The following is a 14,065-nucleotide window of genomic DNA, read 5'->3' as shown; positions in this document are numbered from 1 at the left end:
GCTATTGAGACATCAAAGTAAAATGGACGTCATGATGAACAAGGGATTATAACCTTTAAATAAAATGTCTGTGTCACCGCGGCCTTACAAATTGCACACGAATTGATGCAATGAATATCACGTCGCACTCTGCGTTTCGCTTGCAAGTTTCAAATCTACTGAAATACACCCGTCCTTTGATGGGCAAAATGCTCGTTAGTTTTGTTTGGATGATATCGTGTAGGTTATGTCAGGAACATTATCATAAACAAAACACTGGCATAGCTAGACGGATCTGACCAAAAATGAACGAATTATATATTGTCTGTTTACATTCTCAGTTTTTGTTTGTTACAAAGTCTTGTTTTGACACAAGTAGTGCTATTGTCGTCGTTACTCGAAATCGTACAATACACGTTTTCATTAAAACTTGGAGCACTGTGGTTTTTTTTTCACTGCCATCCTTCAAAATGCTGAGGGGCGGCACGAATGCCACCACTTGTGTGTTAGTGGGCGTGAGAAAGGGGGGGGGAGGCAAAGAGGCGCAGGCGTGCACATCCTGGAGACAAGTGGGCTCCACATTCACACAACCTCCTGACTTCCCCATGTCACACACAGCACTCTGCCACTTTAGAGCACAAAGCCCTGGGCTCCCACTTTCCTTCACAATCCCAAAACGTCCCCCGCCTGCCTGGTGACTGTGCTCAAACCCCCTCAAGGCCAACCTAAGACGGGAATACTAAGAGGCCTGGATGCTTCGTCATGGCTCGGCTTAGGCTTGGCTCTGGCTCAAGTGAGCGGGCTCGAAGGCACGGTTAACTTGAGCCGGCTCTGAGCACGATCCCAGCAACGCTCAGGATTTCCGTGAGCTGAGCCTACAAATTTTTTTTTTTTACGAGGTGAGGCCCACTGAGCTGTTTAGCTCGTTTTCATGAGCGACCTGGCCACAAATGATAGCTCAACAAAGTGGCTTATAGTGCGGAAATTTAGAGCAGCAAAATACTCTTAAACGCACGTTTCTACATGTGGAGGGATAAACCGGAGTGCCGGAGAAAAATCCACGCGACCACGGGGAGAACATGCAAACTCCAAATATACAGGCGTCAGCGTCGGGGGATACAACCCACGACCTCCTGCACATCAACGGATCGAGTTAACATCTCCGCAGCGCCCCGAGCCACGGCCGAGCCGCCCGTGCATCTTAGGAAGCAGCCGAGTGGCTCAGGTCTGAGCTGGGCCATGTTAGACGCTGAGCCCGAGCCGAGCCGTGAATAAGAATATGACCCTGAGTAAGCACAGGAGGCACGGTGACGCAGAATTAATCTTTTATTATTATCATTATTATTAAAAGGGCTGAGGACACGTGACACAATGGTGAACGCTTATTTGAGGTAAACACATTGTACAGTGATGCAGTAACAATGCTAAACCCACGTTGCATATGAAAGTTACCACAAGGTTTCAAACGTTACGTTAACTTTATGCTGCGGTTTCATCTTCGCCAGCTTTTCCCCTCTCCTTACATTTCCTAACTTAGTTTTTAATGCTTTCCAACGAAGGTTAAAAGCATTTTCCACATTGGCTCCATCTCTACCTGTCCATAAAGGGGAAATCAAATAATGATCTCGAAGATGATCCAATATGAAACAAGCTGTAATATAAAGTTGTGTCGCTAATCGGGACTTAACCTACTGAAAAAAAACAGCAACATTCACCAAAACGTTGCCCAAGACATGGGAGGCACAAATCAGGCCAAAAAGGACTATTTTCAAATATGCCAACACATTTAACCCTGACAACCACCTGTCGGCTTCAGTACTGCTAATTAAATACTTCCAAAGAAAAATGCATGTTGGGAAGAATGACTAAATCCATGTGTGTGCATGATTTTTTCCCCCATCTTTATTTCAGCTTTCTTGCCCAATCCTTTTCTCACCCCAAGGCCTCTTCCCCTCCCCAGCCACCGTCTCCTCTCCCTCGCCAAGTCCCCCCCCCCCACCGCCCGTCCTCCCCACCCGCTCGACATCGCCAAACCTTCACCCCGCGTCTCTCCTCTTTGCCCCCGCGCCGTGTCGACGATCTCAGTGATCGGACGCCGTCACGAGCTCGAACCACTGGCGGAGGGCGTCGCTCAGCGTCTCGGGGAGGGCGTTGACGTCGCGCAGAACGACGTAGAACGGGAATGGGAACTCGTCCATGTAAGAGCGGATCTCGGGCAGCGTCCCGGGACCCCCGAAGATCGGCACTTTAATGTCGAGCAGCGAGTCCTGGAGGCCGGGGAGCGTGGGACGGGGGTGGGGGGTACGTAAGGGGGTCAAGAGAGAGTAAGGGCGGTCGGCAGAATCTACCGAGTTTGAGAATGCCAACGGTAAAATCTTTACGTTTCACAAGACCACGGTGGAGTGCAAGACGCTGGTGGAGGGCAACTGGGATGTGTAGGGAGGCAGGAATTAATGCGAGCGAGAGTGACTGCTTTTGAGGAATCGGGATGGGTGAGGTGGATGTGTGGCGTGTCTACGAGTGAGATGCAAGGAGTGTGAGATGTAATCGCAATGTCCAGCCTACCTCTTCCCGTCGTGAGTTTTGAAATTTGGTTGGGACTTATCTGCCAGTAGCGGTTTTTTGCTATGGTAAATATAACTGCCAAGAATAATTCATGGAATTGACGCGGACGCAAGAAAGGAATGACGTGGGAGTGAGAATATCGGAGCTGTCGCTGGCAAAACATTGTGGTAACCCTCGTATGTACAGACACACACACAACACATTTTAAAAAATCCCACTAAATACAGGATAACTGCACGTTCTTGGCCAATCAATGCTTCGCCTGTGCTATTAGTGCAGTTGCGGAGGCGTGCAGTGGTTCGAGGCGTGCACGGACAGACGGGGCAGGACACGCGCGCCACTCGCTCACCTTGCTGTCTGGGTTGTCGAGGGCGACGAAAATGAGGAAGACGCCGGCGTCCCGGGCGTCGCGGATCGCCGCCTGCACGCGCTGCTTCCCCTCGAGGAAGAGCCCCCGGCCGTCCGACACGACCAGGAGCAGCTGCGACGTCTCTGTGAGGACGAGGCGCAGGGGGCGATGGGTGAGCGGGTTGCCAGCCAGGTCACAGCCGGCGCAACGGGGCGATCCCAGATTGAGGGCAGCGCAGCCAGGAGAGACACGGAGACGATGTGCGTGAGCCTCGTGAAGTTAGAGCAATATGCTTTGGGCATTATGGCAGAGTCAATTGAATTATCTCAGAACTAGTTCTGCAATATCACCTTCCAGATATTATTTGTCGTATGTTGAACTTCTTTTGCACTGTACATAGCCAATCGTGCTAATCGGAGGTGCGGGGGAAGGACAACAAACTAAACACAAAAAGCAGTTGTGAAGAGATGAGTTTTAAAATCTAGATTTAAAACTGCATCACTCCAGTGGCTTCCTAATATCGAAAGAGCATTCCAGACGGCCGCAGAAGAGCTTGTCAAAACTGCACGTATAGAGTTGTGGTGCTTGTCTCAGATCGGTCGGACTCACCCAGGGCTCCTTTAATTCCACTTTGCTGGTTCTGCCGCGCAGAGAGAAACATCCTCGTCGCCTCCTCCAGAAACTGAAAGCAAACGAAACACGCACGGGTAAACGCGGGTAAACGCAGGTGAACTCGGCGGCATCGCAACGGGGAACCACCGACAGCATCCACGCAATGAGACGCATGGGTTCTAATTTTTTTTGGGGGGGGAGGGTTTAGATTGCGTAGGTACAATGCCAATTGTCAACTATTTTTTCCGCCACCCTCCACAGCACTAATCAAATAAAGTTGTCACATGGGCAAAGATGCCAAATTGATTTATTGTTTCTTTTAGCAGAGCGGAGTGCCGGAAAGCAAGCAAAATGTTTAGATTTTTTTCGATGCAACATTTCGCTGGAGAATACACAGAGCATGGTCAGGTGTTAGCAAAAGCTCAGCTATTGCGCGACGCATGGATTCTGCAACACATTCTGACACGCGTTTGTCCTTGGAAGTTAACTAGCGGTATGAAAGGGGACGGGAAGTTGTCAGCGTAAAACAGGTTTACAAATGTGCTCTGGATTGTCTCTCAAAGTTATAATAAACCTCGACTGGAAATCATTAAAAAGGCCACTCTGCCATCGGGTTCCATCACATACACATCCGTGTATGGGGAGAGACAAAGAGTGGGAGGTACAGCTGGGACTTTTACCAAGGGAAAGATACAAAACGTACAAAAAGAATTAGAATCTTGAGTTTTATTGCAACGCCAAAATTGCGACGATTCTTTGAAGCATGGTGGTTGGGTGGTTGGGTGGTTGGGTGGCTGGATGGATTGACTGGGTAGCCGGGTTGAGTGGGTGCGATTAGGCGGTTGGGTCGGTGGGGCTATGAATCATTTCCAAGGCTGGTTCGAGATGACCGCGGCAGCACGAATGGAGATTCTGGAGCCGTGGAACCGGGGCGTTCGTCACCTGGGCGATGTGAGTCTTCTTCTGCTGGAAGGTGCAGCTGCGCAACACGGCGGCGCCGCCCTGCTCCGTGAACGGCTCGTGGAAGGGGTGCAGCAGGCGCATCGTCTCCCCGAAGCTGAGGGGCGGCACGGGGAGGGCAAGCGCCGAGTGTGTTGGTGTTTGTCCATCAGCGTTTGCATGTGTTGAGGGCCACCCACCCCCCCTCTCGTGTGCCGTGCCGGCCTTTATAGGTGCTCGCGAACAGCCCCAAAAGTCTGCTAAGGCTATACGGGGGACCTTTGTCTTTGCTTTGTGTATGCACATATGTGGGTGTGGATGCATGGGTGCGTATGCCTGCTTTGTGTGCATGGTGGGGCACAGTCATTCACACGCTGTGCCGTGAATCCAAAGACTTGGGTTCAATTCCAAGCTTAACAAGAGTATGCAAGTGGTTTCAGAACGTGTCTTTGGCCTCCCCTCGATTAGCTGAACCTTAAATGAGCATGGTATATAAACAACAAGAGATGGGAGGGGAACAAAGGCATCTGGGTGGGAGTGACCGTGTTGGCCTTAATAGGAACCATGCTAACAGCACTTGCCCCAACAGTCAGCGGGCTCCACAGAGAACGGTCATTGTGTCTGCATGCGTTAAAGAACCATGAGCACGGTGGGTGGACACGCTCTTACCTGCAAACCGCTATCTGCCCGACTTCCAGCAGGCTCAGCGCATTGCCAATCACGGCCAGAGACTCAAAGGCGAGCTGAGGAAAAAGGGGAAACCGCGTGGTAAGAACAGCTGTCGCGTGGATTTTTCTCCGGGTCCTCCGGTTTTTCCCGCCACATTTAGAATCAACGTCACACGTGTAGAGCATTTGGCTGCATTACATTTCCACATGATAGGCCACTTCGTTGAGCTTCTGAAAAAGAGCTAAATAGATCAGTGGGTTTTATCTGGTAAAATAATTTACTTTTAGCTTATCTCTCATTTTTTTGTGCGTCAGATGACAACTCCAACAGCATCTAACTACAAGTCAGTACCAGCCTGTCCTTTGGACAAGGTCAATAATATTCCAACTCATGAGTGACCTTATTATGCCCCATCAGACTCAGTCCTCCACCGCCCGGTCACGTTTGATTTCATTAAAGTTTAACCATTAAAACGAAACCCTCACTAATCAGCATGGTGAAGAATTTTATTTGACCAGTTAAGGCCCACTGAGCAATCTAGCAGTTTTTCAGAAGCGACTTGGCTATCACAAATTATAACGACAACGAACTGGCTTATCACGTGGACATTTTATAGCCGCCAAATACTTTAAATGTATGTTTTGAAATGTGGCGCGAAAAACCGGAGGAACCACATAAGAATCCACGCGACCACAGGAAATACATGCAAAAACTCCAAATATAGAAGGGTCGGGGTCGAACCTTCTGCATATATCTGGCGAGGCAGTTAACGTCTCGCCACCGTGGCGTCCTGGTCAAATAACCCCTCCCCCATCGCTTCTGACCGGAAGCGGCACCTTCCACCGCACTGCCCCCCCCCGCACCGCCCCCCACGCACCGCCCCCCCCCGCACCGCCCCCCAGCGCACCTGCTTGGAGTGGTTGTCGAGCATGCTGGATGAGTCGTCCACCGCCACGCACACCTGGTAGCGGCGCTTGCTGGGCTGCGTGCGCCGCAGCCAGATCTTGTCCTTGCGGAAGCCGCTCGCCACGTAGGGGATCACCTTGCGCATGTTTAACCGCTTGCCGGTGCGGAAGTCTCCCCTGGAGGAAGCGGGTGGGGTGGGGGGATTCGTAGGTACATTGACGAATGGTCAAGCTGACGAACTGCAGGGCCGCTGGGGCTTCAGCCAGAGCGGCGGTGCAGCGCGAGTCGGCATGGGCCCAGGCTCAAGGAAGGAATTGGGGACCACCCCCTGTCCAAATCATCCACCCCCCCTCCATCCTTGGTCCGTGAGCCCCCGTGCAGTTGCACTGCATGCACACTCGGTGAACTACGTCATTGACTTGGCCTTTGTTGGAGAACAAAGAATCTAAAAAACACTGCAAAGTAATCCTTGGCTAATAACGCATTCAGTGCAATTTGTTGTGTATCATGCGACTAATATATTGTAAGTCACGTGACTTGTCATCCATCACGTGACTGGTGTCCGCTATCTTGCGACTCGCGTTACCCGCTGTGTGACATACACCTCCCATTGGACAGAGGACAAACAGAGGACTAAGGAAGACCGTGAGTGCAAGATTCGGCTTAAGTCCGGTTGAATCGATGATCGTTGTATCGCAGGATTGTGAGAGGTGTGCGGAGGCTTGGGAGAGGCCTTCATCCAGCAGTGGATTGACAAATGGCCGACGACGATGATGATGATCGTTACATCCCATGCCGGCACGCGCAAGGGGGATCCTCTCACCGGAGTTTGGCCGCCTGCGTGGGCTCCAGGATGAGGCGTAGGTGCTCGCACAGCTGCTGAGCCAGCGGGCTCGTCAGGTGGATGTACCTCTGCCAGGCCTCGGACGCCGCTCGTGCCTGCGCGCACATCACATCACGCGCACACCGAGCTTCACGACATGCACGGTAAACACGAGAAAATGCCATGTCCCCAATCTTGTCGGATCTCAAACGCCGAGCACAGCTGAGCCTGCAAAGCACTTGGCATGGGAGACTTCCGAGGAATACGAGGAGAAAAAAATATATTTTTTCTTTTAGCCACAATAACCTACCCCCCCGCCCGCCGGAACTTTCTCTTCAGGCTCCACTGCCTGGACCCCTCTTCTTCCTGCATTCAAGTCTCTCCTTAAAAGCGTTCCTTTTGAACCCACTGATTTGCTTCTCTCGTCTCCTTCCCTTGCTCGATCGCTGCCATTCCCCGACCACTTTCCTCCCGTGTAACCTTGCGCTCCGAGACGTTTTCTCCGTTGTGGGCTCATCGTTATAAATTGTTGTTCTCGTTGTATTGGGAAGCGGCTCACCTCCTCCAGTCGCTCGTCCGTGGGGTGTCTCCACACCTCCAGCTGCTGCTCCAGCTGCTGGCGAATGACCTCCACACTCTGACGGTGACACGGGCGCGGAAGCAAGGGTTTGTTTGTTTTAGGCGCTCTGCCACACGCACTGCCACAGAGGGTCTGAACTAAACATCGGCAGTCACGTGGCTGCATGTTGCCGCCCAATGATTGGTTGACACACCCCATGTGACGGAGAGAGCGCCGAGTCACATTGAGAGAGAGAGAGGTCTCTCGTCGGCGTGCGTGTACGTACACGTCGGGGAGTGTGCGGAGCGTCACAATTTAATTTGTATCTTGAATAGAGGAGAGTGGAGAATTGTAAACATGCAAAATCAGACCGTCGAGGTTCGCTGGTGTAAGTGACCCCCGCACACTGTGGGCTTTGCCTCTGACTGAACCACCCAGAATGCACCCCGACTATCTCGTCAAAACTCAGAAGTTAAGCCGGGTTGAGCCCGGGCAGTGCTTTGATGCATGAACATCACGCGGAAACAGGTTGCCTTAGCTGACTCAGGGGGGCCGTGCTACACAGTTTGCAGTAGAAGGCAGCGAAGATAAATCCATCTGTGATCCCCACCTTCACCAACCCACGCTGACCAGTGTGGCAAAGCATGACCCAATAACCCTCACGAACCGCACGGCATGAGGAGGCCCTCATTCATCAGTGGATTGACGACCAGACCGATGCGTAACTTTAGATGTTCGTTCGTTCATTCATAAGAATCTCACGAGCGTTATGAACGCTTGGCAGACGCGCCACTCTCGAGCACAACAACAACAACAGAACCAGACCCGCACACGAGCCTGAGAACATCAGAGGCGGTCGCACAGCCCGTGTGGCATTTCGCTCGCCGAATCCACCGCACGGCCCAAACCGGCACCTGTGGTTCGGTCTCGGCGAGGGCGGTGAGCGAGGTGTGAAAGGTGGACTCCCGGCTCCGCTCGGTGGGCCCGCTCCCCGGCTCGATCTCCGTCATTTCCACGTCACCGTCCTCCTTAGTGGCCCCCTCCAGCTCCGAGCTGGGCTCCGCTGACTCTTTCCCTGGGGGTCGAGAGAAGGTAAAATATAAATAAAGCGAATTAATTAACCCTCCTGGAAGAAGCATCCTCCACTCAGAATGGGGACACGCACAGGCGGAGAAGGACAAAAGCTGCATTGAAAGAGAGAGCCACATTTTCACGACATATTTCACATTGTACCAGTCCAGTAAAAAAACATTACAGAGGTCTGCCTCATATACGGAACGTGGGGACAGTGTTTTAGGTGTCACTCAGCGGCAGTGCCCAATGGTCACCTGGCACGCTGCACGACGCCGGTTTGTCCTGCGCCGTCATCTCCTTGGCCTCCACGGCGCGCAGTTCCTCGTCCACAGCATCGTCCACCTCGTCCGGTGGTGGAACCTCGTCCGTGGCGGCATCGTCCGCGCCCTCGTCCTCCTGCTGCTCGGCGCCGTCCGTGACCGCCCGGGACAGCTCCTGCTGCTCCAGCGTGGCGGCATCTTGCGAGGAGACGGAGGGGGCACGACATGAGATGTTTGCGCGGTGAGAACGCAATTATCTGTGGCGTTATTCAATGTGATAACAATTTCAACTTATAACGCGCCGAGCATGAAGGCAGCCACGTGATGAGCTGGAGCCCAAGCTCTGCGGTTCTCTATTACATCAAGGTGTTATTGTCGAGCAGCATAAACCACCACGCAAACTCTGGTGGTCATCCTCGCAGCGGGCTTTTGGCTAACTATCGAACAAAGACGGTCACTGCATCGCGCGCTTTCAGATGCGCTTCTGTGGCCATCTGGAATTCTCTTCCTTCCGATATTACGAAGCCACTGGAGCTATGCACTTTTAAATCCAGATTGAAAAGTCATTCGTGTTTATTTTTGCATGCTTCCCCCGCACCTCCAATTAGCACGGTTGGTTACGTACGGTGAAAAAGAAGTTCAACAAAAATACAGTAAAACATTGGATTGCGAGCATAATTCGTTCCGGAAACGTGCTTGTAATCCAAAGCACTCGTATATCAAAGCACTCGTATATCAGTTGTGATCACGTGACGCTCGGCAGACAAAGCGTGATCACGTACTACTCGTATTGCAAGACCTCGCTCGTTTATCAAATTAATATTTATTTTAAAAAATGTGCTCATCTTGCAAAACACTCGCAGACCAAGTTACTCGCAATCCAAGGTTTTACTGTACAGCCAATTAATGAGCATTTATTACTGCCCATGATGTGGTCACTTCGGTTGGCATCTTACAACCACGGGCTTCGCGGAGCGAGCGGCGAGTTGCGTGAGAGGCGGCGGCGGCGTCTTAACGAGGAGGCGGCCTCACCGAACGTGACGCGGTCGTGCTGCCCACTGGGCTCCGGCATGTGCTGGTACAGCTCTGCGTCTTGGTCCCGCGCCTTCTGCTCAGCTTCTCCCTGCCGCTCCGTGCGCTCCTCCGCGTCCACCGTCTTCAGCCTCTTGTTGGCTCGGCTGTCTTGCTCGCGGTCGCCCAGGGTCCTCCGCTCGTTCATCTCGCCCGGCTTGCGCTTGTAGCTCTGAGACGGAAATGGGGATGGCGCGCCGCGTCAACAACAAGTGCAGTGTGCAATACAAACTATGCATTTGGATTTACGGTGTCATTGAATGCAACGGCATACAGAGCACAACCGTGCTGATCGGAGGTGCGGGGGAAGGACCAGAAAACTAAACCTCGTGCCACGGCAGATCTCTCGCCAGCTTCAGCAGTTTTTTCTTGCTGTGGTTGTCTCGCCTGATGACGATTGCTTGTGTTGCGATCGAAACGTCGTGATCTATTATTTTTTCTACCTACGTGACTTCACCGAAAGAATCAAAGATTATGGATTCCTGCAGTCACGAAATCTTCAAATTAAGATGAAACAAAAAGCAGTTCTAAAGAAATGAGTTTTCAATCTAGATTTCAAAGTGAATGGCTCTAGTGGCTCCCGAATAACGGAAGGAAGGGCATTCCAGACGACCGTAGAAGCGCATCTTGACGCGTGCAATGCAGTGACCGTCATATCCAGACGACGTGCAGTGCACGGTAATGGCACCATGTAGGATGCTACAGGACACGTGCGGAAGACGACGGTGCTGCAAGATGCGAGGAGCTGTACACCCCTAGCTGCCAGTGCTATTCAGTGGCCTAAAATAACATGTTTCGCTCCGGATGATCGCTACAAAGTATGACCTGTGTTTTGATTTAGTGTGCTGATCTTAAAGGTGCATTGAAAAATTAGATTACTCCGATTGATGCTCCTGCTGCTGTGGAGTGACTCATGCAACCAGCTATGGCTGCAGGGTTTTGGTAGCACATGTTGTTTATGTCGTTTATTGTGAAAATTCCGTCACAGTTCCTATGATCACTGTTTCATTGCTTTCATGGCTTTATTTTGGTGATTTCGAAAAGTGTATTGGTTTAGCCATGTTTGTTTGTTGTAGTACAGAGACTGATGGCCTTAATCTAAGTTGTCTTGTGGTTGTTGTTGTTGTTTGACTTGTATCCCACTGGGATTTTTGCACACAGCGTTGGTGTACGGTGTTTTTTCTGCAATATTTAGCTGTCTTTTCTTGTATTTTCTGTTTGCACTCAGTCACATATTCACTTTAAGATTTTTTTTGTTCATGTTTTTGGTTTTTGTTTGTTGCGCTTGCACCCGATTCAAGAGCCGAATGGCTCACAGGGCTACACCTAATACATGAACTTGAAACTTGATTGAAGCGCTCCCGGGGAGGAAAGGCAAGTCCCGAGAAAATTGTATCTGCTCGGGCGCGGGATTTGCGCGCACGCCTCCGCGTGGACACTGCAACGCGCCCAATCTCGCCTGCCTGGGGGGGGGGGGGGGGGGGTCAGGCGCGTGGCACCTGGGTGTTGTCGCGCGCGTCCCGGCGAGAAGCGAGCGGCGCCACCCTGTCCGACTCGTGCCCCTCGGCCTCGCAGCTCTCGGCGGCGCCCGTGCCGTACTCCTGCTCGCGGCACAGGGCAGGCCAAGGGAGTTAGCGTCTCTTGACAGGAGACACCCCAACAAAGCATTTCATTTAGATAAATCCCGAGGAGACGTAACGTCAACGGCAGACCCCGCGACCTTCGACCTTCGATGTAACCCAGGTCGCCGATGCGATCCAGATCATGTTTACACAGGAGAGGTAGCTCGCATCAGTTTAATATATATAGAAACACTTTATTATCACCTATCCTGTAGGACAATATATGAAATGTTAAGATGAAGTTAAACGCTGCGCCATGGTGTTTGGGAGCTGGTACGGTCACCGGCGGGTCGGGGGGTGACATGCTTGTGACATGCTTGTGACACGCTTGTGACATGCATCGCTACAACTGTCCATTCCCGTGAGACGATCACAGGGGTGCGACCGTGACGCGGGTGGGCACCCACCTCCTTGCCCTGCTCCTCCTGGGCCGTGCTGCCCGCGCGCTCCAGCGCCAGCTCGCTCTGCAGGCTCCCGTCGGCCGCTTCGCCGTCCGTCGCTCGCTCCGCGCGCTCCTCCGCCGCTTCCTCCTCCTCCTCCTCCTCCCCCTTGGGTTCCATCCCGCGGTCGCTTTCGCCGGCCGCCGTCTCCTCTCTGCGCTCATCCTCTTTGTCCGCCTCCTTTTTGTCTTCGTCGGCGCCTCCCTCCTCGGTCTCGCCGGAGGCCTCGGCTCCTTCTCCACGTTCTTCGCCGACCTCCCCCTCGTCGTCCTCCTCTTTCACCTCGTCGCCATTCGCTTCATTCTCCATGGCCTCTTTCTCGGAGTCTTCAGCTCCCTGCTCTTTTTCCTCATCCTCCTCCTCCGCCTGCTACGAGAATAAGACGATCGTGATGTAAACAACGGTGAACGCAACCGCAGAAGGCTCACCGTTCACCAAACTATGGGGCCATCAACTCGCTACACACTCATCCCCGTCTCGACTCACTTGCCTGTCTCCGTGCCCCCAACTGGCTACCCATCGTCAGTAGTGTCATATACAAGATCGCCTGCCTCTGCCACAATGCCTTCATATCCGCCTGCCCGCCGTACCTTTCTTCATTATTGACAACTTGCAGCTCAGCACACGGCAGATGCCTGCACAGCGCAACTCACGACCTCCTCTTGATACCAAGATCCAGGACGGTCATGTCTATGCGCCGCTTCTCGGTGACAGCCCCAACAGTCTGGAACGCCATCACCCTTCTGCACATTCGCAGCATCACCACAATCGCCTCCTTCAAGAGAGACTTAAAAACTCACCTCTACAATCACGCTTTCGAGCGACTCCGAGCTTGGCTCCCGCGCCTCTGAGTTGCGGCCGTTACGTCCGCAAATTTGCGCGCGTTATAAATTGCATTATTAATATTATTAAAACACCTGCAGCGGAAACTTGTATTAGAACCCAGGCTCTCAACTGTGCCTGCTACCGAGTGCCCCGACACCGGTATTGGCTTGCCGAGCCACCGGGCCACCTCGCACATCGAAGACAAGTTAAACCATGGTAGAGGCCAAGTCTGTGTCTGGACCGTCACTGAACTGTACGTATGTTGAACTTCTTTTGCACCGTACATAGCCAACCGTGCCAATGGGAGGTGCGGAGGATAAGTACCGGGGCTCGCAGTGCCGCATTTGCCTGTGCCAGCCTCAGGCCTTGGTTGATGTTGATCTTGATTAGACAGAGGTGAGAAGTCGAGAGAGCAGGAGAGCGACCCGGGTAAAGTCGCCGTGTACCTGTGTGCCTGCATCCGCAGAGGCCTCCTCTTCCTGCCTCTCGCCCGCCTCCCCCTCTTCCGTCTCTTTCCCGCTGTCCTTCTCTTTGTCGAGCTCCATCGGCCTCTCCTCAATATCGAGGGGGTTGTCTCCTGCAGTGCACGACAGCGCATTCATTCATTCATTATATACACAGAGCTCCACTCTGTGTCTCCACGCACATGTGCCTTTTTTGTTGTGGTCCATCCGTCCATTGGAATTCCAGACCAATATAATAATATCATCCAGCAGAAGTTTAAAAAAAAAAATTCAACTCTGGACCAATTTGGATTTTCCAGGTCACATCAGAGGGTCTTAGTCATGAGTCAGACTTGTTTCACAAATGGTCTGGAGATGCAATAGGCCGAAGGACTAAACAAATATTTCATTTGTATGCGGAGACGACAAAACGGCGGTTCTGGGCTGGGCGACGGAGGGACACCGTGGTGGTGCAGTGGTGCAAGTGTCGGCGATGACGGTGGTTCTGCGTCATACCAGATTCGTCCTCCTCGCTCTGGTCACCCCCCTCCTCCCCCTCCTGGTCCTTGTCCAGGGCAAGGTCATCCGGGAGCTCAAGGGGCTCGGGGTCGCACGGCTTCTGCTGGTTCTGGTACGGGTCTGACTCGTTCTCGTCAAAGTCCCGCTGCGGCACAGCAGCGGGCACAGAAACGCGGACGCACAAATACACGCACACGTAGAAGCGCAGACGAACAGACACACGTTCACGTATCATGTCCCAGTTCTTCAAAGGCCGTTTTAGTGTCTTGGACTTTTAGAGCCTTCAACAAAATTCCTGTGGGATTTCTGTGAATTATTCTAAAAAGACTCCTCTACAAAACATATAAGAAACATAAAAGACATTGGTGTAAATATAGTGATAGGTTTTTACCCTTTCAACTGGTACAAAA

The 14,065-nt window shown here is 52.3% G+C and overlaps 1 protein-coding gene across 1 annotated transcript in view; it reads right to left on the bottom strand.

Annotated features, from left to right (window-relative positions):
* Positions 1–1,999: 1,999 nt before the first annotated feature.
* MDN1 (midasin AAA ATPase 1) overlaps positions 2,000–14,065 on the bottom strand; it is an 84,542-nt gene continuing 72,476 nt past the window's right edge. The window contains exons 88-102 of the mRNA XM_078877317.1: positions 13,653–13,800; positions 13,140–13,270; positions 11,836–12,237; positions 11,306–11,407; positions 9,768–9,978; positions 8,730–8,933; positions 8,316–8,476; positions 7,402–7,479; positions 6,843–6,958; positions 6,021–6,195; positions 5,114–5,187; positions 4,448–4,562; positions 3,503–3,575; positions 2,894–3,036; positions 2,000–2,246 (exon numbers count right to left, since the gene is read on the bottom strand). Of these exons, the coding sequence (XP_078733443.1) occupies positions 2,061–2,246; positions 2,894–3,036; positions 3,503–3,575; positions 4,448–4,562; positions 5,114–5,187; positions 6,021–6,195; positions 6,843–6,958; positions 7,402–7,479; positions 8,316–8,476; positions 8,730–8,933; positions 9,768–9,978; positions 11,306–11,407; positions 11,836–12,237; positions 13,140–13,270; positions 13,653–13,800 (2,319 nt within the window). The 3' untranslated portion in view covers positions 2,000–2,060. The remainder of the gene's footprint in view (positions 2,247–2,893; positions 3,037–3,502; positions 3,576–4,447; positions 4,563–5,113; positions 5,188–6,020; positions 6,196–6,842; positions 6,959–7,401; positions 7,480–8,315; positions 8,477–8,729; positions 8,934–9,767; positions 9,979–11,305; positions 11,408–11,835; positions 12,238–13,139; positions 13,271–13,652; positions 13,801–14,065) is intronic.

The sequence above is a fragment of the Lampetra fluviatilis genome, chromosome 47, assembly GCF_964198595.1.
Source record: "Lampetra fluviatilis chromosome 47, kcLamFluv1.1, whole genome shotgun sequence".
NCBI classification, from domain to species: domain Eukaryota; kingdom Metazoa; phylum Chordata; class Hyperoartia; order Petromyzontiformes; family Petromyzontidae; genus Lampetra; species Lampetra fluviatilis.
This window is presented reverse-complemented; position numbering and strand designations above follow the sequence as displayed.